We start from the raw sequence: 26981 nt of genomic DNA on the forward strand, positions 1-26981 counted from the left end.
TTATTAATCTCAATATTTTTTAATTTCCTTTTTATACTGACATCAAAGTTTCAATTTTTTTTGTTGTTATAAGTACTGAAAAAATTGTTTGAGGTTAGATGATATTGACATCTCTTTGCAAAATATCAAATCAAACCACTTGCAACATAAAAATCAATAATTTAATTATCACTAACTTTCTTATTATTGTTCGTATTTATCACCAATGTTAATGAAGACATCTTGAAATTCCTAATTATCACATTAATCAGTTTTATTACCCTATATTAAAAACATGTACTAGAGTATTAACCTATTAAAATCCTTGTATTTTAATTTCAAACAGAATTTCACCTCAATGCAATTTTGGAGATCTATTTCATGTTTCTGATAAGACTATGAATTTTTGTATGATTATTTTTATTGTGATTCAGTAAATGATAACAATTTATTGCTATATTATAAATTCTGAATTTTAAGAGAAGCTGCATTACTAATAAAAATGGATTTAGGATAAAAGTTATATAAGTATTCTTATTGGTGATGATAAAAAATGAATAAAATATGCTGTGAAGAAATTTAAATATAGCATTATTATATTTAAATATAGCATTGGACTAAAAAAAATTTCTTTTAAAACATTAATAAGTTTTCCTTCGACTATTCTTGGGCGAAATTGTGCATTCATTTCCCTGCTGAAAATTGGGTTTCCATAAAGTAGCATGGAGAAATAAAACCAGTGTTATTATGCAAAAATGAACCCAGGTCCGATACCAAACCATCTCAAGGTTGAAAAATAATTAAACTAGAGAATGGAGTTAATTGTCCTCATATTGTTTTCAAAAATGGTACATGGAGGTACTTTATTTTTAGTTTTCATACAGATATGATTAAGTAAATTTATCATGTTCAATTAAAGCTTCTATATTTTCTTATAAAAAGAAATAAAAGCCCATAGCTGAATTAAAATATGCTTAATTAGTTGTTGGTACAAGTGTGATACATTTTTATTTTTTTCCTTTGTTAAACTTTTATGCACTTATTGCTTAATCTAATAAATATTTTTTTATTACTTTTGGGATATGCTTTTGTCTAATGCTGTTTTTTGTATTTTCTTTAACTTGTAAACTGCTTCCTACATGCATGAAATCTACTCCATTGATTTGAATTCACTCTAAGTTGTTATAAAAGTTAGCGATTTTAAAAGTTTCATTGCAACAATTTAATAAATAAAGTTAAATCATTAAAAATCTGGCACTACAACTTCTTTTTCTACAGCTTACAACTACGAATTGCTGTGACAATAAATTTTCCTAATATTTAAGCGTGCAATGTGTCGATTAACCTTGTGGAGCAAGGTTCAATAATTTAAAGATATTTGTGTTTAATCAATTATCGCTGGTGCTGAACTAAAACAATTGCATTTGTCTATAGTTTTTCACTGTTCCTCTTCCTAGAGGTACCTCCATCTGTTGCAATGAACATAGGAATGAGAAAAGTATCTTCCCGTGATCGTTTGAAAATGAGTCTCTCTGGTTCCCCTGGATCCAGTGAGTATTTCTAAAAATTACATCTCCATAAAACTTGACAGAACATCAGAAAATATTTTTGAATTTATTAATTATATTTTTTTTAATTTGATTGATATTTTTAGGATTTAGGTATGCTAATCTTTTAAGTTTTAAAGTTGTATTTTACTGATTATGTAAAAAATTAATATTTTCTGACTTTGAACAATATATTAAAAATAGCTCTCTTGAAATGTCTTGTTTTGACAAGAAAATTTAAGACAGCTTTATTTGTTATGATCCAGGACCTTTCTGATTAAGTTTTAAAATGAATTATGTTTTCAATTTAGTTATTATTTTTAATTTAATTAGACATAAATATTAAAATCATTACAACAGTTCTCTATTTTGTCTACAAAAATAGAAAAAGCTAAAATATATTGTCTCAAATCTTAAATAACTTAATTTACTGACAGGCATTGAAAAAGCCAACAATAGTTATAGTTTTGCCTTAATAGATTTTGAGGCGAAAAACAATTTCTTTCACTTTTATACTATATATCTATTTTAATTTTTGTGCTCTGGTGGAATTAAACCATTACAAATATTTTTATGTTGAATATTTCAAGTAAACAGTGTTTTGAAATCTTCTTAATTGTCACATAAAGCATAAGATAAAGTTATAGGAAGATTTCTGCTAAATTAATATAAAATAAAAGGAATTAAAATAAGGAAGGAAAATACGCACAAAAAGTTAATGCAGAAATATACCTGTAATAACTTATGGAACGTCAAACTGATCATGCTCACTTTTTCAAAAAATTTATACACTACGTGATAAAGATTGCACATTTTCACTGAATTTAGCCTTATAAAATGATTAAGGGTTTTTTTTTTCATTTATTTTGTAAAAGCTAAGGTGTTGGGATCTATATTTTAACAAGCACTGCTTTTATTCTATTACTTTGCTGCTTTGATAAATAATATTTCACTAACTTACATTTATTTTACTTCTATTTCCACTAATTTCAACTAATTCCCTTTTTTGTATGCACTTTGTACTTTGATTTTCGATGTTTAAAAAATGATTACAGGTAATGTATTGATGAAATATATCATATTTTCAATCATGTAGATGCAGCATTTGATGTCAACCATGTTGATGGTCTAAATCTTACTCTTGACCGTCTGAGAAGGGTCAGTTCAAGTACCTCCATCAGCAGCATGTCTTCAAACATTCACAATACCTATACAGCCGCTTCTTCTTTGGGATATGCTTCAGTGTTTGGTAATATTTGGAAAACCTTAATTAATCTCTCTAATGATCCTTTCCCTGAAGTTGCAAAACTTGCAGAAGAGCTAATAAATTTCATTAAGCAAAAGGTTAAAGGGAACATTATAAAACAAAAGGTTAGGAAATAAAATATTTTTACAAATAATCTGTTAAACAACTGTTTTTATTATGGCTATGTTGTTTGTTACAGGTTAGTGAAATGCATCGTCCAGATGGTGCAAAGAATGGCAAAATGCCTTGCATGTCCGAACCATCGTCCCCTTCTGGAAGACCTAGTTTTTTGGCGTAAGTTTAATTTTATGAAAATTAACAAACCGCTGCCACTGTTAATAGTTTTTAAAAGTTGAGAAGTATTCTAAAAATAATTGTTTTTAACTTCTCTAACAGCTAAAAGCTTTGGCTCTCACAAGAACTTCTCCAGACTTTTGTGTTTAGGATTACTGTGGTTATAAGAAGATATCATTTCAGGGGTGTGGGGTTAACCATTTGACATTGGTAGCATCCTTTCAGATAAAGCAAAAGCTCCATCCAATACCTAGCCAGTCGCCATTGCATAACATGTGGAATTAACATTATTAAAATGCTGAAACGCCTGTCCTTATCCCATCATATCCATCTTCAGTGGATTCTCTCACATATTCACATCAAAGGTAATGAGGTTGCAGACTCCCTTGCCAAAGGGGATGCATCAGGGATCTGTCCAGGCTGAATTTACTACCGTTTAGCGGTACCTTCACAAATTCAACTTTAGGAAAAACGGTAGTTTCACAACATACTTTTTCTTAAAATTTTATTTTTGTATCCCTTAAGCAACGATAAATCCATATTTTTACCATATTTTTGTGTTGATTTATAAATATAATTTTTAATTTTTCACAAATCATGCCTAAATTTTCACAAAATAGGTACCTCTCAGAAAAACCTAGACAGACCCCTGTGCATGTAATTCCCCAATGATCTCTGATCCTCTAACTTTCATGGAGCTTTTCTCCGAAACAAAACAAAGTTATCTCCGGAGAGTTTCTTTGAGCCTTAAATGAAACAGATTAGGACTGATCATCATTACCCCTCTCATCAATAACTACATAAGATCTATATATTGCCTAAAGATTAAGTGATTTGAAACTTGCTGTAAATGCTCTGTCTCACAAGCATCACCTGAGCACATTCTTGACTACTTACCCTCATTGGAAAAGGTTACACTCTTGTTTCCATGGTGTATAAGCTATTATTAGGAAATTTTGTTTCTGGCCAGTTGTAGCTATTTTAATTGTGGCTGCTTCAAAAATTGAAATTTTTAAACAGTTAAATAAATTGTTGTGATGCAAGGTTTTCTTTTGAAGTATTTCTCAAAATATTGTGAATATTACGAAGTTCATTTCTAAAGGAAGAAAAATCTTAAGAAACAAGAATAAAATTAGTTATTTTCAGAATATTGTGACATATTTATTTTTAAAATAATACTAATAATAAAATGAGCATGGAGTGCATTTTCGACAACAACAAAATGGCAACCGGGTTGTGACTGGCCAACAGTTTTTAATCATTTTTGTATTTAGTCACCCTGTGACCATCAAATTTGTTCTATAGCATAGCAGTAAACAACCTCCGACTTTTAGTCATAAAAAAAAATCTTCTGAAAGCTAGACTGTAGAACATTGATTTCTCTTACATCTCACACTACGCTCAGTTCGGAAAATTATAGTTCAACAAATAATTTCCATTGGTAACGCTCAGATGCATTTTATTTAATAAAGATCATTATGTTTTTGTATTTACACATATGTGTTTAGGTTTTCTTGTTGTGTTTTATGATTACAATGAAAAGTGAATAAGTTTAGACATGTGACCATGAATAACCTTTTTTATATTTGTATTAAACTTAAATGCATTTTAATTGTACTAAAAAAATACATTTTCACTTGAAATTCTATAGTATCTTATTCATCTAAGAAGAAATTTTTAATGTAATCTTGGTTTTTTCTGAGAAATATTTCATATATTTTTATTGTATACATTTAAAACCAAGTAGAATTAGAATTATTTATGAAAATTTTTTCTTTTCTAAAAATGAATTGTTTTAGTGAAATTAATGGTGTTTATAAATCGTCAAACATAAAGCCAGATGTTTTAACCCACCTTTAAAATCAGTTTATTTATATTTTGCATGTGCATATTGGATAAGTACCAAAGCAAGATTTTTTTTACTTTAATTATATCCCTATAAACACTTTTGTGTATATAATACAAATTTTTTTTAAAAAATTTTTGTTTTTATTTTAAAAAATCTCTAAGCAATATTTTTTGTGAAAATTGTGTTTTATTTGAGGCATAAATTACCTCCTTAATTTTCATTTTGTGATGTTGCATGCTAATAAATAAGAATGTAAGCAACAAACTTTATTGCTATTTTATATTTTTACTGTGCAGAAACAGTTTTGGCTTCCATTATTGTTTTAAAGTGTACTTTCTGCATGCCATGATTTGATTTTTTGTTCATCATTTACAATTTTTAATTTCAGGGGTGAATCGCCACCCACTCGCACTAATGGATCTCACCAAACCCCTGAACATTCAAAACCCAGACAGAGGTGGAGTGATGTCAATAATCCATATCAGCAATATCAATTTTTTTCACAATTTAACCGCATACGAAAAACCTTTGACAAAGGACCTGAGGTATGTGTTTAATACCTTAAAGTTTACATTTTTGCTTTGAAAGTGTATTCTTTTTTCACATATTGTCTATTTTCGACATCAATTTCTGCTATCTTGAATAGACCTCTTAATATCTACTTCAGATACTAATACTACACTAATTCCTATTAATATTTAATGATTTGTTAATGAAATCAGAAATTTCATCATATTTCTTTTGATAAAGCTCTTTCATGGAAAGAAAGATATTATCATAACTTTGTAATAAAAAAAATTTTAAAAAATGAGAGAAAGGGAGAGAGAGAAAACATTTGAGCTATTTAAATACTATTTTTTGGCTTTTATTATATATATATTATTCATTTTCCTTTCAATATTGTGTCTCTGATAAAAAATAAAGAAAATTAACTTATTTTATACTAAATCAGAATATTTTAATTTATGTTAAGTATATGGATATTTATTTAAAATAAGCATGCTTTTATTTAAAATAATTATACTTTCATTAAATATGCCCCATTTACTCCTGTATTCACTCCTGATGGCCCTGACTCAAAGTAAAACACGTAGTCCTGAGGAAATAGATTGTAGTGTTGATCATCTGTCAGTGGTTATAATTGATATTATAACCACTGATGCAATGATGACTATATATTGATTGATAATAATTTTTTTTAATTGATATTTACTTTAATAAATTTAAAAAAGAATCATTACTGGATTGTGGTTCTGTGGGAAAAAATTCTATCTTCAAGAGTTCCCTGGCACAAAAAGTTTGGGTACCATTGATGTAAAAATGCACGCATATGTTTTTTTTTTTTTAATTAAAGAAAAAGTTCTATTGCTGTTTTTTTAATGAATTAAACTTAATTTAACTAAACTTAAATAAAAAATAATCTACAGAGGTTATAATAATTTGTAGCACCTGCTGCCATGCTAGAGGATTCTGCTCCCAGGTATATCATGAATTTTTTTTCTTTTCATAAATTGTCTTAGATCTTCAGGATATTAAGGTCATACTGTGATTGAATTGAAATGTTTATCTTTCTCATATACTCACATATTTGCATAAATAATTTGCGCAGATTAGGGAGGGTGGTGAAGAATCTGAAGATACTCAAGAACCAAAACATCCTTTAATTGAAACACACTTTATAGCCTGGAGCTCAAAATATTTTAGTCAACCCCTTCTCAAAGTAAGTCAAATTTTATTTTTATTATATAATATTACAACAGTCATGTTTTACACTTTTTGCAAAAGATTTACTGAATTTTCTTATTTTTAAATTTCGATTTGATACAATTATTTCTCTTTTAGCGTTATTATTTTAATTGATGATCTAACTTTTAGGGTAGTAGATTAATATTTAGAGAAAATTTTTCTACCTATGAAAATTTTTAAAAGTTTTTTTTTTTCTTTTTTGTTATCTTTGATAAATTTTTGTGTTTTAACAGTTCATTTTTAAATAAATTTTTTAAAAATTTAAACAATGAGTTAACTAAATATAAGCTAATTAAATATAATTTAAAATAGATTTTAAAAAAATATTTATTTAGAAACTTCTTATTTTTATGTGTCAAAAACTCATTCTTTAATCTTCATTGTAATGAGAAAAAAAACATTTTCTTATTAATTTTATTTTGTATTTATAGACTGATGAGAGTGATATGGATAGCTCTACATATTTAGAAAAAGAATGGATGTATCTTCGCAATGATACAATTCGTAAAAGTATTCTTGAAGAACGAAAAAAATTAGGTTAGTAATAGTTTTGTCTTAGCTCATAAAATCTTATTTATTTGATTACATAATATGAGTTTTAATTACTGTGTTACTAGTGTGTCCGCCAGTCGAAATCTCTGTAATGATCTACAACAAAATAGTAAAATTTTTAAAGCATATATGTACATTTTAAAAGGCAAGAATGTCTAATGCTACAATCCATGATGAAATAACTGCTCTACTAAAAAAAGTATCTTTGATTTTTTTAATTGAAACAATCTTAGTTTGAATTTTATTAATTGAAAAATTAAAAATTCTGTAACAGTAAAATTTCAATTATGTAAAATTTAAATTACCAATTGGCATTAAAAATAGAATTTTAAAAACTTGACTAAAAACTTAATGTTCTTAATAATAAAGTTTAAAATATTGTGAGAAGTTAAAAGTTTTACAAAGTAAAAAATGTCAGTTAACTTAAAAGTGTCAAACTATGTTTTAAAAAATGAAAACAAAATGTTGGGAAAACGAGAAAAAAATGTTTTGTATGTATGTAAAAAAAATGTATTATCAGGATTGAAAATTGTAGTACTTGTTAGCAAACACAGTTACTTGCCTAATTTTAAAACTCTAATGAAAATCTATCTCCTTTTCTATCAATTGAAGACAAGCAAATAACTTTAAGCAAAGTAGAGGGATTTTAGCATTGATTTCTTTGGCACTAAAGCCTAAGGAAGGCCATGGCTGTTTCAGTTATCGTCAGCATTGTACCTTAGCCAATAGCCAGGCATATCCACTCCCCCATCAGGACTTGCCAAATGTCAGATATTTACTGGGTTCCAATCTCTGTAAGTGGCCAAGCTATCTCTAACAACAAACTTTTAGAGCTGTGATGGCTCAGGAGATAAGAGTGTTTGCCTCCCAGGTGACCTTTTTTTATTTCCAGCTGTGTATGATTGATACTAATTCCGCTCCCGGCTTGCACCGACCACAGTGCTGCCGTAAAATATCCTTAGTGGTAGATAGATCATAGGTTAGAATCACTTGCCATCAGGCTAATGTGAGGGGCTTTCATAGTTTTCCTCTCCATGTAATGTAAATTCAGGTTAGTTCCATTGAAAAGTCCTTCACAAGGGCTGATTAGCCCCATTGCTGGATCCAAGAGTTCCCTTGTCTTCTGAGTTGGGTTCAAAATTGCACGGCTAATGAGTTGAACACTGATAGTCGTTAATTCAGAATTGGTTGATTTGTTCAATGCCAGTTATAAAATAAAATGACAAACTTAAATTCTGTAACTGATGCTGGGCTCTAAATTTTTTGTACTGTTCATGATTGTAGAGTATTTGCCGTATATTTTTTTCCATTGTAATCGTATAAATATTTCTTAAAACTCTCCATTCAAATACCAGAAATTTATATTCTACTCCTTTGGTAAGTAACCAACACCCACAGCCATACATAATTATCCTAAGAATCAGGGTTTAATAAATATTAATTTTTGTTTATTTGAGAAGTATTAAGTATTTTTTCCCTTTATAAGCTACTGTTTGCCATTATAAAGTGACTGTTGGTTTGCAGTGTTTAAATACCTTTTAATCATCTTCTTTTTCAGTAGCAATATAGTATGTCAAATTTGCCCATACAACTGTACAACTTTAGATAAGATTTTCTAAATCATCCTGAGTTATTTATTTGTAATTCATATGTAGTTACTTCACAACAGATAGATTGCATTATTGTATCGCTCATAATAGTTCAGAACTGATTGTATTTTTATTTAATTATTTCATTCTCATTTTATACAGAATGCATTTTTCAGAAATTAGTGACAGATTTAGTAATCAGGTCATTCATAAAAATGTTTAGTAGGTACATAAACCAATAAAATTCTTTTCTGAACCATCTTCTCATGTGAAAGTTTTTAGTTGTTTTCTAGTAACTTTATTTTATACTTTATAAAAACTATTTTATACACTTTCTCATTTATATCCTAAGTAAATGAATAAGTCTTTCTAATTCATATCTAGTTATTTATGTCTCCTATATAGATTCTAGAACTTATAAATTACATTTTATATATTATTTTTCAGTTATCTTGAACTACTTGTATACTTTTGTTGTTTATTATTTTACTGTTTTTATTTTATCATTTAATGCATCATGTCACTTTTTTTAGAAAATGGTGGCAGATTTGATGAACAGATTTTCATTAATAAAAATACCAATCTTCCTACCTCAGTTAAGTTTCATCCTTATGAATCTCATATGGTTGTCACGGATAAAGATTGCTACAGGTATGAAATTTATTTAAATTATTATGGAACCCTGATAATACCTAATAAAAATAAAAAAAATCTTTGTAATCAAATTTAAACAATATCTTCTTAAAGTTTTATTTTATCTTTGAATGTAACATATAACTATTTTTGTTCAAAATTATCCTTTTTTACTTCACACAGGCTAGTTTCTTTGGATTCACCATCTATTCAAAATTCTTTTGTCTTAAAACAAAATAACAAAAATTATGAAAAAGAAAATTGCTGAATTGATTGAATTGTTATTCTATATTATATAGGGGAATTGGGTATTTTTTAAGACAAATATATGCTCTTTTTTAAAGATACATAGTTGAATTTTTATTAGTTTAATGTTGCGAAACATTTTATAATTATTGATTGTCATTTCTTTTCTTGCAGTATTTGGGACTGGGAAAAAGGATATCTATTACGATCTGAGAGTTGCAATAATCGACCAAATGTCAGAATAACAGCTTTAGATTTTCTGAATGAACATGATAATACATTGATGATGATTGGTTCAGGTAATTCTTCATATTTTTATTCATGCTAACTTCTCATATGGGTTTTACATTGATATTTTGAGGAAAAAGAACTCTAGTTCATGTAATTTAGGCTAAACAATTGGTAACATTTGATTTATCACAATTTATATGATTCTGGCAATTGACTTGACAACTTCTGGTATATTTTATGTTCACAATTTATAGAAAAAGAAACACTTTCAAAAAAAAATCTAAAGATCCTTTCATTTTATGAGCTAATTTCAATTTATGACTACTGTGTTTTGGTTTAAGTTGGTTTCAGTTTTATTGATATTTAAAAGTAAGAAATCTTTATTCCAGAAACAATATTTCGAATCATTTACTATTTATATAAAAAAAAATTTTAACGAAATGAAGTTATTGATTAAAAGTATTTTTAAATAAACTATAATTGACATAAATTTTTATACAACATCATTTTGTTATTAGTTAAATTAAATAATTAACTAGAGAATATTTAGTATAATATCGCCAATAAAATATTTTAAAAAAAATTGAAAAAGTAAATGAATAAAACTTTTTCCTTCATAAATAAAAACACATTTTTTTGATATAAAGAATCAACAGTGCAGATATTCAGATTTTTAAAAAAGCATCGGAAAAACAAGTTTCAAATTGGAAAGAAAAATATATCCTATTTAATAAAGGAAAACTATATTACTAAATAATTACCGTCTGCAAGTGTTTCTTTCAAATATTATTAATATTCAACTTAAATCTTATTCATAATTGATTATTCTAACTGAAGTTCATTTTTCTTTAACAGTATAAAGTTATGATATGCTAAAAAAAAAATATGGATTTTTTATAGATACATTTCTTTCTTGACGTTATGCAAGAAAAGGCATTTGAGTTTGTTGCCTTATCCTATTTCAACCAAATTTTACCGCACTGTCCTAATGGACACATCCTGCATTGATGGTTGCGGTTATTTCACACAATGTTTCTTGTCTGTTAATGCTGACATCGGTCATTGAGTGCAGGTGGTTGGTCACTATGTTGTCCATGGGGAAAGTTATGCCTGAAATTAGGTTTTTTTGACACATTCTTGACACTGTGGATCTGGGAATGTTGAATTCCTTCACAATTTCCAAAATGGAATGTTCCAGCCATCTACCACCAACTACCATTCTAGGTTCAAAGTCTGTTAGTTCTCCTCTTGCGGTCATAATTACATGAGGAACATTTTCTGATAACATATATATTATATACATATAAAGGAAAAGACATTTGTTTATTTTGGTTAGGGTCTAAAAAATCGATAGTTTTATAAAACAAACGACCAAATATTGCATTTTATATATATTATGTACACATGTATATAGATTTATACGCTATCTATATAGATTTTTTATATTTATCATGTTTGTTTAATATCAATTTATTTAGAGAACATGCAATTTTCAAGATAATCACTCTTTTGATGTTCCCTCCTTAACCTGGGGAAACGTGTGGTTTCATTTTATGATCCCATACCTTCTATATAAGTTCTTATTGCTAGAAAACTAGTCATTAATGGCTGACTTTTTCATCCTTGCCTTATGAATATTTTAAAGATATTCCGGGATTTTCCTTCCCATATAGACGTTTTATCAGTTACTGGGGCCGTAGAATGATGCTGCGCATCTTTCTGTTCTTTCTACAAAGCATTTTATTTCTTTTGGCTGATGAGTTCAATATATTATCTTTTGTTTCCAGTTAAAGTGATATCTACTTGCTTACAATATCCGTGAGAGATTTGCCACAATGAGTACAAGAACTGCTTTGCTATCTAACAAAAATCAACTAACTGTGTATAAAACCTGACAACTTTACTTAATTGGCTATAAAAATCAAAGACCTTGCAATTTCACTAATTTTTTTTTCAATGCCAGTAAACTGGTGGTTAATCCAAGTTTGAATCATGAACTAAAGTTCAAATATTAACCAACTGTTACCTGGATTCACAGAACTATAAACTTCTTAATTATAAAGTTAATAACTTCTTCAAAAGGAAATTTTGTTAGAGACATTGAAAACTGTTGTAACAAGCAATTTGTAGAAGAAAAAAAAATTTTGCAAGAGGCATATAATTTCTGTCTGTAATTATTGTCTCCAAGAAAACAAAATATTAATAAAAATTATAAATACATTCCTGTTAGCATTAAAACAAAGACACATTCAACCATGTTAAAAATGTTTTTGAGATATCAAAATTTTTTATTTATTTATTTTAACACTTGTGTCACAAATATCACACAGGATGTTATTCAACATTGAGCAAACAACCTTCTGGTGACTAGTATTAAAAACATTTATTTACCAGTGTTAGAAAATATTAAATTGTTTATTATTTTAATAAATTATAATGAAACATTTTCAGATGATGGAACTGTGAAAATTTGGAAAAATTATACTGACTGTGATTCTCAACTCATCTCTGCCTTTCAGATCATACAAGAGCTCTTGCCCTCAACTCGAGGTAAAAATAGTTCATACTTTGTGAGAATAAAATGTTCATAATTAAGCTAATTTATTTTAAACTTTTGTCTCTTAAAATTATTGAGAAAAAAAATTTTTTGTTTCTGAACCATATCTAAATAAATTCTTCTATATATATGAAATCTTATAATTAAAATTTTATAACACAATTTGATTTGCACTGAAATATATTTTTTAACTCTATTTGATGTCTGGGGAATTTAAAATTTCAAAAACCATATACCAACATACATTTTATGCAATCGATGTTATTTACACGTCGATGAGCTTTACTATAGTAAATTGTATTTTCTTTAATGTATTTTTACAGTGAGAAAATTTGCCAAATTTCTTAGTTACAGGGGTGTTTATAAATGATGTCACATTTTTAACCCCCTTCTCTCTTTTGTCACTACATGTCACATTTCACCTTTCCTCTTTTGTCACGTGTTTTGCTATTTTACATAAAGTTTTACTGACAGTTCATAAACAAGACATTTGTAATAGACCAAATGACATTTATCTACATAACTAAAATAATGATTACTTGTGTACTTATTTTTATGAAAATAATATTAAAGTATTTAATACGCTGATACTAAGTGTTTTTACAAAATGTGCATTGTCACACTTCTTTTTACCTTATCCCTCACCCTTGTCACTAACTGTCACAGTGTCATCAACCCCTTCCCTCTCCTCCAAACATGACATTAAATATTTTTATTTTAACCAAAATGTTCGTTGTGACACATCTTGTTATATTAACATTTTTGGTTAAAATAAAAATATTTAATGTCATGTAATTTTGGTTAAACGCCAATAAATTGGTGACCATTGGTTAAACACATCTTGTTTAACCAAAATGTGCATTGTTGTACTTCTTGTTACCTTATCCCTCACCCTTGTCATAAACTGTCACGGTGTCAGCAACCCTCTCCTTATTCTCCAAGTATGACATTAAATATTTTTATTTTGACCAAAATGTGCATTGTCACACTTCTTGTTAACCCATCCCTCACAATTGTCACAACTTCTCTTCTTCAAGCGTGATGTCAGTTATGGCCAGCCCCTATTCATATTCTTAATTTTTCTGTAGTATAACTGATTCAAGCTCCTTTCTTATTAAACTGAAGCTCTTCAATTAATCAACTCCCATATGGGTAGGCTAACTGTAAATGATGTTCCTCTTCCTTTTAAGTAAATAGAGGTTAGATTTACTTAAAGTAATGCACATACCACCTTGCCATAATGCACCTAGCCAAGTTTTTCAGGACTCTATCTTTTAACAACCATGATAGGAGTGCCACATAATTTTGACATTAGTCAGGTGACATGAACAAAACCTGTGCCGAGGACTTGAAGCCACAACAGATTTCACACGCACTTTGCTGCACACACATGTTGGTTGTTTTGTTGACAGCCAGGATCTAATTCACGCCCTCCACCAGCTCTTCCCCAGTGGTGTGAGCGATGCTTTAACCAACTGTGACACTGGAGTTCTCAAAAAGTTATCTATGAAAACTAGCTTGTTTCAATGCTTGATCCTTGATCTTCTGTCTTCTGACTTATTTTAAAAATTACAAGGCTACAGAACTGAACACTGGCTACTGCAAATACAATAGGGTGGCTCAACCCAGTTTTAAGTTTTTTTTCCTTGTAATACAGGTACTAAGTTTAATAAATTAAACAAAAAATATTTAACAGAATAAAAAAAAACAGCTTTTGTTGTTTAATTTTAAAAAATGGTTCTAACTGGGCCAGGAATGGGATACTTTCTGCGTTCAAAAGAATATCTAAATTTTACTTGCATGTTCAAAGAGTGTTTTAGAATTTTTTTTCTTAGCTTTCTTGAAATTTTCTATTTGAAACTATGGCTTCTTAAAAAGCTATTTAAATTTGACTGTCAACTAAAACATAAATTGTGTAAAATTTAGATTGTATTTTTAAAATGGTAATTTCTAATTACGATGTGTTTTCTTCATTATATTCATACCTAGCAGAATATGGTATTTATAAGGTCATTTTGCACATTATTTTTAATATTTTTGTTCAATTTCTTTTAAATTGAAAATTAATAGCTAATAATGTTATTTTATTTTTATTAAATCATTTTTTTAAGGATCTGGTTTGATACTACAATGGGAACAACAATCTCAAAAATTGTTGGCCTCTGGTGATGTAAGACATATTAGAATTTGGGATGCAGAGAAAGAAACTAAAATTCAGGTATTCAACTTTGGTTAAAATTAATTCAATGTCACTTGTTTACATTCACAAAAGAGTTTGTTTTACCTGTAAAAAACTTCTTAAAACTCTTTCAATTAAATTAAAGATAGTAAATATATTAATAAAAAAAATTTGCAATGAAAAAAACTGAAAATGACAAGTTATATTTCATACTTCTTTCATGACTCTAGCATGTACACTATCGCAGCAATTCTCAAAAAATGTGCTCCATATAACCCTAGGATTTCATGATAGGGCTACAGGGATCCCAAAAGTTAGGACTTTTTTTAACCTGTAATGATTTTTGAATCTTGTAATTATATGTATATTGAACCGATATTATTGCTTACTTACTTTTTAATATTCTGATTACTTTTTAATATTCTGATAAATATTCTGATTAATTCTATAAATTTAAAATTGCATTTGTATTTACCACCTAACTGTTCAATCCGAAATAAAATGGCTAACTTCAACTATGAAAAAATATGCTATCTTGATAACCATTCTCAACATCTATAAAAGTTCTTTTTTATTTTCCTTTCAACAAAATTCAGAGTTAAGATTATTTATTCTTAATCAGCTTATGACTGCTCCAAAAATAAACTAGACTAGATGTTGTTGCAGACTTCGAATTCAACTGTCTGACATGAAAGCTAATTTTAAGATGATTATTAATAAAACAATGAAAAAATTTCATTCTTCGCTTTAAATCTTTTCAAAATAATTGGCAACCTTTCTTTGGTCAATAAGTTCACATCTGCTTATAAACTATTGGATTCAACCATAGAAAGGCCATGGCAAAAAAAAAAAAAAAAAAAAAAAAAAAAAAAAATAGAGAACTACCTGTTGATGGTTCATCAAGTTTCCATAGCAAAATTTTCAATGTTTTAAAATTAGCTGACTTATATCTCCTTTATTCAAAACAGTATACTTTTTCATTTAAAAAAAATATCAGTTATCTTTTTTTTAAATATTAATGATATGATGAATTTTCCAGAATCCTAACTCGAGATGAAATTGTCTAAAATAAACAAATTATGATTTTAAAAAAACTACTTATGAACAGTGAGAATGGTTATCAGAGATATATAATTCTTTATTCTTGAGTTTTATTATTTTATTTTGAATTGAGAAACACTGATGCAATTATTTATAAATTCATATGCCTTTTTTAATATCTTTTAATTAAGAAATGTATTTTTTCAAATTTTTCTATTGCTTTTATCATAAAATAATTTAATAAAAATAAATTAAATATTTAACAAATTATAGATTATGGATTGAATGCAAACTGCAAACATAGTCATAGGTTTCAAAAATCATTACAGGTTTTAAAAAAATAAAGAGCTCTAACTTTAGGAACCCGGCTATCAATTCCATGGAACCCTAGGGTTTCACAGAATACCTTTTGGGAACTGCCAGTTTAAGGCACTAGTTGAGTACATTATTTTTCAAACAGATAAGTAAAATTTACTTTTTTATTTTTTGCAGGACATTCCTACAGGAGCTGACAGTTGCTTAACCTGTTTAACATCCACACCTGAACACCCCAGTTTAATTGCAGCTGGTTGTGGAGATGGCACAGTGCGAGTTTTTGACAGGAGGATGCCTCAAAATGAATGGTACGCCTTACATATTTTAAAAATTACTATGATTGATTGAGTTCTGTATCTAATATACTTTAACTTTGTTAGTGAGAAATAAACTTTGAACTAATAAACTTTGCTAATAAACTTTGTTAGTGAGAAAATGTGCTGATCTACTTTTAGATTTTTATTTCAATGTGCGCTGATCTGCTTTTAGATTTTTATTTCGACTCTCCTTCAGTAGTTGCCTGATATAAAACACATTAAATTAAGTACAACCCTCATTATAATAACCCTTCTATTATAACGCTCGATACATAAAGCCCCGTTTGCTACTCTAACGATGCAATGTTATTTTAATGCTTATTAATACATAAGCACTTTATTCTAATATAGCAATCGAAATTTAGTCATTTAATTTTTTAAAAAAGTTTCTAAGCAATTATTTAAACCATTATTTTCTTTGATGTTTCTACAGAATAAATGCAAAACACCTTGAATCCCATTAAAATTAAGGAAGAGACATGACCCCCTAAATTCTTATCTTAAGTCCTACTTGTCCTAGGTGGTTGTAATTTATGATCATAATCTGCGTAACTTTATTTATTGAGGATACATTAAATTTCTAAATCTGTATTTTTCTTGTTTGAAAATTGTATTCACTTTTTTAGTCTCCTTGTATCTTTTATTTTCAAGTTAAAACATATAGTCTGTTGTTATTTTGATTTATGTAATTTATCAAAAACAGAGGCACCAAGCCAGCATATTATTTTTTGAAGTATTTTTCACCTATTTTAGGTATGTAATGATATAGAAAACTGCATTATTTCCAATTTTTCTGTTAGTAATCAAATTTTTATCAGGCATGTGATACCGCTAATTTGTGGAATTCTGCGAATCTCAAGACATTTGATTCGTGATCTTCCGCAAATAAATAATTTATATTCGGACAAAATTTTCTCGGAGTTCGGCTTATCTAAAATTTGATTATGCAAAATCTCATCAGCGAGGCATTTATTCCACTCTTACCTGCACAATCTTTTTGTTTTCCTTCCTAAGTTCTCATCAAGACACAGTAAAAACTTTTTTAGGCAGATTTGATAGAAGAAAGGACAACTTCAAATGAACGAGAATTCGAGAAAAAATTACATACCAATTTTGGCTGGAACTAATTAACTACTGAGTCAAACACCAAAGTATTAAATTGGTAATCTTAAAAGTAATTCCAAAATGGAAAACATTTAAAAGATTCTTCTTTTTAAAAAATAGTGTTTTTTCTTATTTTTTTAAACTTATATTTTAATGAATAGCAAATTCCAATTTGTAACTAGCAAATTCCAATTTGTAACAGAAGAGCTATTCAATCAATGCGATATATTTCCCTCTTTTTTTATTAGGTTACACTTAGATTGAATTAACTTTGAATATATTACAACATTAAAATATCAAATCACGCATTTCAGTTATCGCTTTCCACCGCATTCGATACCATCCGTGTCTAGATCTTTTTCTTTTTTTTCAGTTGCAGTTCATGCAATTTAGTTTCTCCCGTATTATTATGACATGCAAAATTTGAATTGTGCTTTTGAGTAATCACTTTTTGATGCACTCAATTTGCTTCAATACCATCGTAAATCCATGCGAATTTTTTATTGTTTCATCGGCTATTATAACTATTAATTTGCTCAATGTTTTGAATTCCTATATTTTTTATACATTATTATTACAACAAGCAAAATTGAACTTTTGTATTTATTAGTTACTTCTTGATGTGGCGATATCACTGTTTCTACCATAAACGTTTTCAGTTATTGCTACTGATATCTACATAGTTTTTAAATACCGATATTTTCATATGATATTATTAAGAAACGAGAAAATCTAATCACAAATTTAAGTAATTTTTACACACTTGATTTGTGCTATATGCATGCACTGATTCTGTCGGGGGGGGGGGTCTCGGCAGTTTTTTCTATTGATTTTCACATAATTGTTTAAAATTCTGATATTATTATGATACAGGAAATTCAAATTGCGCACCTGAGAATTCATTATAAGACATGATAATTCTGTCCTTTTCTTCAATCAATTTTTTGGCAGGTATCACTACTTAGTTTTGCCTTTTTTTTAAAATCTCAAAACGTACATTTAATTAACTCCTTTTTGACTACCTTTTTTTGTGTGGTTTCATTATAAATGCAAATCATTTATTTTTTTCCAGTTAGTATTACCATAATTTTCATGGTTTTTAGATATTTATTTTTCTACTTTTTTTTTAATGTGATGACTTGCAAAGCACAAAAAAAAAATAATGTTTTACAATCTATATTCTTTTAAAAGAAAAAACTTTTTTGGTTGCAAAATTTTTTTCTTTCTCCCTTTAAATTTTGTAAAAGTTACTTTTGCGCATAAAAATGACAGTCTTTTAAATTTACAAAAAGTACCAAAATAAATACAAAAAAAAAGTAAATACATTAAAATATAATTTCTGGTAATATCTTCCAACAATCACATGTAAAGTAAAGCATTGTTTTGTTAAAATTGGCCAAGTATTTTTTTTTAGCCTTGAGTTAATATTTACGGTATATTTGTGCACTCATGTTACAACGTCCTTTTTTCCATGGACAACAGAAGTGTCGTTTTATTGAGCATCAACGTATACAACATGATATAATTCTATATTTGTTATAATAAAACATACTGTTCCTTATTAACGATATAATAAATCATAGAGTTGGTTGTGAAAAGCATTTAATTAATTATTTTAATTTGTATATTATTTTAATTTGTATATTGGTCTGGCTATTAATTTCCAGGATTCATGGAATAACTCAGAAGAAAAAAAAGTTAAACACATAGCCATTTATTATTATTCAAAGTAATCCCCATCAGCCGTAATGCACGTCTGTGCTCGGCTGTACAAATTTCGGAAAGAAGTTTTAAAGTCCTCTTTTGGAATGCTCTTTATTAGTGACGTTACAGTTTTCGTGAAGGCTTCGACATCCTGAAATCTTGTTCCCTTCAGTGAATTTTTCTGCTTAAGAAACAGGAAAAAGTGTGTGCTAGATCTGGCGGGTATGGTGGATGCTGCGACTCAACGACACCATGCTGAGCTGAGAATCGCCTCACAGCAAACGCAATGTGTGGACGCGAACTTTTTCAATTGCTTCCGGATTGCGTACGAACTGTGTGCGGATCATCCTCCACGCTTTCGGGTTCGAAAGCGTTTAAAACATTCAAAGTTCTTGAGCAAGATAATACTTCCCTGTCGTAAACTTGTTTTAACAATTTGTAGGTTTCTGCAGCTGTCTTGCACAATTTGAAGCAAAATTTAATGTTAATTCTTTGCTCCATTTCACTTCGACAACAGGAATTTAAGAGCTCCGTTTTAATGCGCCTTTCCACGAGAACCACTCACTTCAGAATGGCGCCGATTGCACTGCACATGCGCAAGAAAACACTCTTCAATATGCAATCATTAGCGCCATCTTCCAGCCTTTCTTTCTCCTACAGTTGCGTCAGTCCTGGAAATTAATAGCCGGACCTTGTATATTAATTGCTTATGAACTTAATGTTTTAGTTGTTGTAAAAAGAAAGAAAAATGATTTCTTCATAGCTACCAACTCTACTGGTTTTTGGTAGTTTTTCTTAGTCTCCTGCTTTTATCTAAAATTTTCCTGTTATTACAAATTTTAGAAAATTCCTTAAAATTTGGAGAGAAAAATGTCCTACAAAAATAGATATTTTTTTTGTTTATTTCTTGTGTGAGTTTTTTAAATACAAAAGTTACTGGTAAATAAGCCTTGTGTCAATTTAAAGCTTTGTTCTTCTAAATTCTCTGGGGGAAAAAATTGAGCTATTTTTTTTAGGAAAAATAAATGAATAAAATTATAAAATATCGTAATTATCTAAAATGAATGAAATATCTCTTACTGTTCAATATTATGAAATCAAAAACATAAGAAAAAATTTTATTTTCAAATTAATTTAAATCTATAGTTACTAGTGTTTGTTTTCTATTGACTTAAGAATTTCTATTTTCTATTGAAGTTTTTGTGTTCTATTGACTTAAAAAAATCCTGTCTTAAATACTTCAATAGTTACCATAAAATTTATACCATTTCGTAAAATCTATTCTGGTGTTTTTCCTTTTCATGTTGGCCACTATGTTTCTTCATATCCAGTAACATTTATTTATATTTTTATAGCTGTCTACATGTATATCAAGAGCATTCAGGATGGGTTGTTAATGTGAAACTTCAAAATAAGCAAAATTTTGGTCAGATAATCAGCGGAAGGTGAGTTATAATTAATTCTTTCATATCCACACTTAATCTTTTTTAAAGTTTTATTACTATCATTAACACAATAAATTAAATCAAAATAAATTTGTTTATACTTTTTTTGTGTACATTTTAGTGTCGCTGGAGATGTAAAATTCTGGGATTTGAGGCATTCCAATAGTATCAGAAGCATACCTCCTGCTCATGGCATGACTGCAATGTCTGTTCATCAATCCCTCGATTTAATTGCTTGGTTAGTTTATTTTTTATTAATACAAAATACTGTTCTAGCAATACCAGGTAGTACATTTAATTAACCTTAGCTGATCTAGTAACTCTTGAAAATATCATCTGAATAACATACCCATTTTATGTATTTTGCAATAAAAATTTCATAAACAAGTTCTCTTTTAGAATGCTCTTCAATTTTGACATTGGATTTATCATGATGACTTCATCGTTAAACATTGTTCCTTTTATAGAGTGGTTCCTAAAATTCTCCCACGTTGTTTTTTTTTTTTTTTTTTTCTGCTAATTTTTAATTTTACACCTGACTAAAAATTTAAAATTTCTAAAGTTTTAGTCCATGTAAATTTTAGTTTTTACACACTTTTTTTATCATATTACTTAATACATTTTGATCCTTTATTTTTTTAAGAAAAACTCGTGAAATGTGAAAATTTTAGTTTCAAAAAATTTCTGCATTAAAATATGTAAAAAAATATATAGAGAGAAGAAGCAATTAAAAAGTTTAACATATTTCTTAAAACAATTAAATACGTCAGATGTGATAAATGGTCATCAATATGTCAAATTTAATGTTGTCTTATTACAACTGTCTGAACCCTTTTATTTTTAACACAAAAAGAATTAAACATATAAATAGTTTATCACATTTTCTTTTAGTGGTGCTGCAAGTGGAGGTGCTACTGTCTTTAATCAGAGTGGTGACACGATTAGCATGATAAAATACCATGATGGTTTTATGGGAAACAAAATAGGACCTATAAGCTGTTTAGTCTTTCATCCTTATAAGGTAGGATTTCACTAAGTGTTATTTTGAAAATATGTATAGCGCGCATTTAAATCATTACATAAATTTCTATGATTAAATAAATTGTCTACTGTTTAAATTGATTACAATGTGATGTGAGAATGACTGTCTGTTCGATTAAATTATTGATAATTTCTCCAGTTATGCTTGGTAATTATAGAAGTTTTTTTTTAATCTAATTTATTAGGTTTTACAAAAACTGGAAAACTAAAGCGGTATAAAGTACATTACTTTAAAGATAATTAGGCTAACATGAAAATGTCACTATCAAGTGTAACATAAAATCTTGATATCCCTCAAAGCTTTTTTATGGATTTTTGAAAGCACAGAATTTACGATGATAGATTCTAGTAAAAGATTGATTCAGGCTACCATTTTCTGTCTCAAATACGGTATCTTATAGGCATTCAATCTTAAGGAATATTCTCTAAGTTAAATTTTTAACACAACCCTTTATATCTGAAACAGAGGAGGCAAACACATATCTTCATTATTTTGAAAAAAAATAACAATAACTTTGATTATCTAGTTTTCTTGTGGATGTAAATGGTTAAAATTCCTAGAATTTTTTCCTCACTAAATAAATATGGTCTAGAGCAGCGGTTCCCAATTTTTTTTCCACTACCTAACCCTGAGTGATCAAACTTATTTTGGGGTAACTCTAGCCGTTAAAAAAAGTTTATTAGTAGGCGTGAATATAATTTTAAAAAAACATTAAATTGATATAGAAACATTTGATGCAAAGAGTGATTTCTTTCGTTGTTTCATAAATAACAGTCTTAAAATTAGCTTTTATATTAAGCAGTTCAATTTGTAAGTCTGCCACAGCTTTTAGTCCATTAGTTTTTGTCGTATGCAGAGATCAAATTGAATAAAATAAGTTGAATTATGGTTTTTGATGAAGAACTGTTGTAAATAAAAATAAATAATAATAGAAAAATAATTCGTAATTCTAGAATTTGGTATTTTATTTTGATTTTTTAAATTCGATGAGAAATACTGATGCAATCATTTGTAAATGCATATTATCTTAGTAATTTATGCAAAATATTGTAGTTGGGGAAAAAAATTTAAATATATATTTTAGTGTCTGCTATTTCTTTTTATTGGCATTTTACTTAAATAATTTCTTATTAATAACCTAATAATTAAAAAAATAATGAATTATTGGTTGAAGGCAAACCTGTTACAGATTTCAAAAATCATTACCAGAAAAATCCAAATAGTAATAATATATAGTAGTAATAATATAACTCATGGAACCCCTGTGACATTTCCATGGAGCCCTGGAGAAAACAATATGGGAACCACAGATTTAGAGCCCCTATCTCTGATTCGTCTTGGAAATAAACCTGCTCTGACTCATTCTATACCGTAAAGTAAATTTCTTCTAGAAAAAGTAAGCTTTAGGTTCTTTTTTGGTGAAAACTCTTATCTTTATATTTGCAACTTGACCAAAAAAGAGATCTACTCAATTATTAATTAAAATTAATAATTGAGTTCAAGATTTCTTTAATCAAATAATTTTAGCTGTTTATTGGAATTGATCAATTTTAAAATCAGATGAAAGATGAATCAATTATAGTAAAACTCTGAAAATTCACCTTACATAATTCGTGAGAGCATTTGCATAAATTATAAATAAGCATGGGACCCCCGAATTCATCATCATAAAAATTTGTTAATATAAAATTGTTTCTTTTTCATAGAATGACTGAATTCCCAAATAAATTTAAACTATGAATCCTGCAGTTAAAGCTATATGCCTGAACGATATATATAACTAGTCTTATACTACACTGGTGTGCAAAACTTAAGCAACAAGTGCGTTTTTTGTCATAACTCTACAAGAAATCATCCGATTGACATGAAATTTTAATATGATGTACATTATTTTGTACTGAAACGATGGTAAAAGAATAATGGCGCAGAAATAAATATAAAGCTTAAAGTAGGGTATGGAACAAAAAAAGGCTGTATTTGACATATAGTGGCGTTACACATGATTGCCTGAAGAAGCGTAAGTACAACTGGCAGATGTTCCCTAGTATGGGATATTCCATCCCCTTACTGTAATTGTTGCTTGGCATCGTCTCTCTATGCTAAGCACCAGATTATCCAGGAGTTCTTGGGGTAAACGTCTCCATTCCTCCTTTAACGCATCTTTCAGCTGATGGGTGCGCAAGACGTCTCCCTAATGCACCCCACACGTGCTCTATGGGATTTACATCTGGAGAGTAAGCTGGCCAATCCATTCGTGTGATATCTTCACTTTCCAGTAGCTCTTAAACATTAGCAGTGCAGTTGCTTGGCATCGTCTCTCTATGCTAAGCACCAAATTATCCAGGAGTTCTTGGGGTAAACGTCTCCATTCCTCCTTTAACGCATCTTTCAGCTGATGGGTGCGCAAGACGTCTCCCTAATGCACCCCACACGTGCTCTATGGGATTTACATCTGGAGAGTAAGCTGGCCAATCCATTCGTGTGATATCTTCACTTTCCAGTAGCTCTTAAACATTAGCAGTGCAGTTGCTTGGCATCGTCTCTCTATGCTAAGCACCAAATTATCCAGGAGTTCTTGGGGTAAACGTCTCCATTCCTCCTTTAACGCATCTTTCAGCTGATGGGTGCGCAAGACGTCTCCCTAATGCACCCCACACGTGCTCTATGGGATTTACATCTGGAGAGTAAGCTGGCCAATCCATTCGTGTGATATCTTCACTTTCCAGTAGCTCTTAAACATTAGCAGTGCAGTTGCTTGGCATCGTCTCTCTATGCTAAGCACCAAATTATCCAGGAGTTCTTGGGGTAAACGTCTTCATTCCTCCTTTAACGCATCTTTCAGCTGATGGGTGCGCAAGACGTCTCCCTAATGCACCCCACACGTGCTCTATGGGATTTACATCTGGAGAGTAAGCTGGCCAATCCATTCGTGTGATATCTTCACTTTCCAGTAGCTCTTAAACATTAGCAGTGCAGTTGCTTGGCATCGTCTCTCTATGCTAAGCACCAAATTATCCAGGAGTTCTTGGGATAAACGTCTCCATTCCTCCTTTAACGCATCTTTCAGCTGATGGGTGCGCAAGACGTCTCCCTAATGCACCCCACACGTGCTCTATGGGATTTACATCTGGAGAGTAAGCTGGCCAATCCATTCGTGTGATATCTTCACTTTCCAGTAGCTCTTAAACATTAGCAGTGCAGTTGCTTGGCATCGTCTCTCTATGCTAAGCACCAAATTATCCAGGAGTTCTTGGGGTAAACGTCTCCATTCCTCCTTTAACGCATCTTTCAGCTGATGGGTGCGCAAGACGTCTCCCTAATGCAACCCACATGTGCTCTATGGGATTTACATCTGGAGAGTAAGCTGGCCAATCCATTCGTGTGATATCTTCACTTTCCAGTAGCTCTTGAACATTAGCAGTACGGTGTGGCCGGGCATTGTCATCCATAAAAATGAAGTCCGGCCCAATGGCCCCTCGGAACAGACGCACGTGGGGTAGGATTACCTCATTGCAGCAGCGGTCTCCAGTTACAGAACCTCGGTCAAAGATCTGAAGCTCAGTCCGTCCATTCAACATAATGCCACCCCAGACGACAACTCCAGGACCACCTTAACGATCTCTTTCCGCGATGTTATTGGGATGAAATCGAGCTCCAACCTCTCTCCAGATCAACTGACGTTGAGAATCGCTTGTAGCACTAAAACGACTCTCATCTGTGAAGAGGACTCGACTCCATTGATGAAGTGTCCAGGTTTCGTGTTCTCTGCACCACTCTAAACGGTGCCGCCAATGGCTAACTTTTAAAGGTATGCAGCGTTCAGGACGTCTAGCAAATAAGCCACCTTTGTGGAGGCGCCTGGCCACTGTAAATCTTGATACTTGTCGTCCTGTGGCTGTGCACAGTTGCTGAGATATGGCGCTCGCTGACTGAAAACGGTTTCTTTTCGCCTAGAGGACAATGTAACGGTCATCTCTTGGTGTTGTTTTCCTTGGACGGCCACCACCAACCATCCAAACAGCTGTACCAGTAGTTTTAAAAGCATTCCAAGCACGAGAAAAAACACTTTTGTTGATCTCGAACTCTTCGGCGACACTGGTCACACTACGCCCCTCCTCAAGCTTCCTAATCATTCTTCCTCGAGTAAAATCGTCTAAATGATTTCTTGAAGACATGTTTCACAAAAAAAGTCGCTTGCACTTGCAGCAAATGTCTTTAACTATGGTGCTCTTCATCCTTTTATCACAGCTTTGACCTGTGAGAGCTGACCCACAAGGTTTACGTACACTTACATCACCTACGACGTTTTATTTCTAAAATTCGCATACAAATAATCTTTCTACTGAATTACGTGCATATTATACTGCAATTTCATGGCTATCTTATACATTGTTGGGGAGCTGCGGCCGAAAAACCACTTGTTGCTTAAGTTTTGCACACCAGTGTATATAACTATGTCCCTGCAAAAATTGAAACTATAGAATTTCGCTATTTCTATTATAATTTATGAAAATAAAAAAGATGTCCGATCAAAAATCTATACTTTTCAATTCTTAAAATCTTTTTTTTTTTTTTTAAATCCACGTTTGCATTCTTAGAAAAGTGGATGTTCTGAACTCACAAAAATCTAAAAATTTGAACAAATAAAAAAAAAAAATTAGGAATACCAGGACTGCTGAACAACTTCGAACCCTGTATAATGAAGTTCTACTGTGTATTATTTCTTTTTATAATTGATGTTTGAAAGATAATAAGAAATCATTTTGTACATATTTTATGTTTTTACTAACAAAATTCTTTTTCAGGCTAGCCTAGCAGCTGGAAGCACTGATTTCCTAATATCTGTATATTCTGTAAATAGGAAGCATTAGAGAAATCAATCAAGACAATCTTTTTTTTCCCTTCCTTATTGCATAAGCTAGTCAAGATTCTAGTTATGCTTGTGCAATTTGTGGAATTCTGCCAATGTGTCTTATTGTTATATATTTGTACAGACTGTTCATTTTGTGATCATACGACATTCGTCACGTGCCATTTATAAGCACCATGAAAATTATTTAAGAAAATGTATATTTTTATAAATATGTTCCTTTTCCTAAATTCTGTTACCAATATGTATATGAAAGACTTATTTTATCTTTAATGATTATATAAGCATAAAATAAATCTATAAACTAAAATGAACCATATGGTTGTCTCTCTTAATATCATCCACTGTGCTTTCTTCATTGTACAACACTTTCAATAAAGTGGAATAATCTCCACAAATTAATGAAAATATGGAATGATAGAGAAAACTTCAGCAATGGTACAAAAATGTTCAATATTTAATTTAACCTATCATGTTACAAAAATTTTAATTGTG

The 26981-nt window shown here is 29.8% G+C and overlaps 1 protein-coding gene across 2 annotated transcripts in view; it reads left to right on the forward strand.

The window, feature by feature from the left end:
- Positions 1-26800, forward strand: part of raptor (regulatory associated protein of MTOR complex 1) — a 45611-nt gene extending 18811 nt beyond the window's left edge. The window contains exons 17-31 of one of the 2 annotated variants that reach the window (XM_043040023.3): positions 1437-1529; positions 2623-2897; positions 2972-3066; positions 5304-5460; positions 6525-6635; positions 7093-7198; positions 9336-9453; positions 9856-9980; positions 12364-12462; positions 14581-14687; positions 16182-16312; positions 20485-20574; positions 20696-20812; positions 21466-21595; positions 26422-26800. In XM_043040023.3, coding sequence (XP_042895957.1) covers positions 1437-1529; positions 2623-2897; positions 2972-3066; positions 5304-5460; positions 6525-6635; positions 7093-7198; positions 9336-9453; positions 9856-9980; positions 12364-12462; positions 14581-14687; positions 16182-16312; positions 20485-20574; positions 20696-20812; positions 21466-21595; positions 26422-26487 — 1820 coding nt within the window. In that variant the 3' untranslated portion in view covers positions 26488-26800. The remainder of the gene's footprint in view (positions 1-1436; positions 1530-2622; positions 2898-2971; positions 3067-5303; positions 5461-6524; positions 6636-7092; positions 7199-9335; positions 9454-9855; positions 9981-12363; positions 12463-14580; positions 14688-16181; positions 16313-20484; positions 20575-20695; positions 20813-21465; positions 21596-26421) is intronic. The other variant, XM_043040024.3, reaches the window with a different exon arrangement.
- The last annotated feature ends 181 nt before the right edge of the window (positions 26801-26981 follow it).

The sequence above is a fragment of the Parasteatoda tepidariorum genome, chromosome 1, assembly GCF_982258835.1.
Source record: "Parasteatoda tepidariorum strain Cologne lab strain chromosome 1, Ptep-v5.0, whole genome shotgun sequence".
NCBI classification, from domain to species: Eukaryota; Metazoa; Arthropoda; class Arachnida; order Araneae; family Theridiidae; genus Parasteatoda; species Parasteatoda tepidariorum.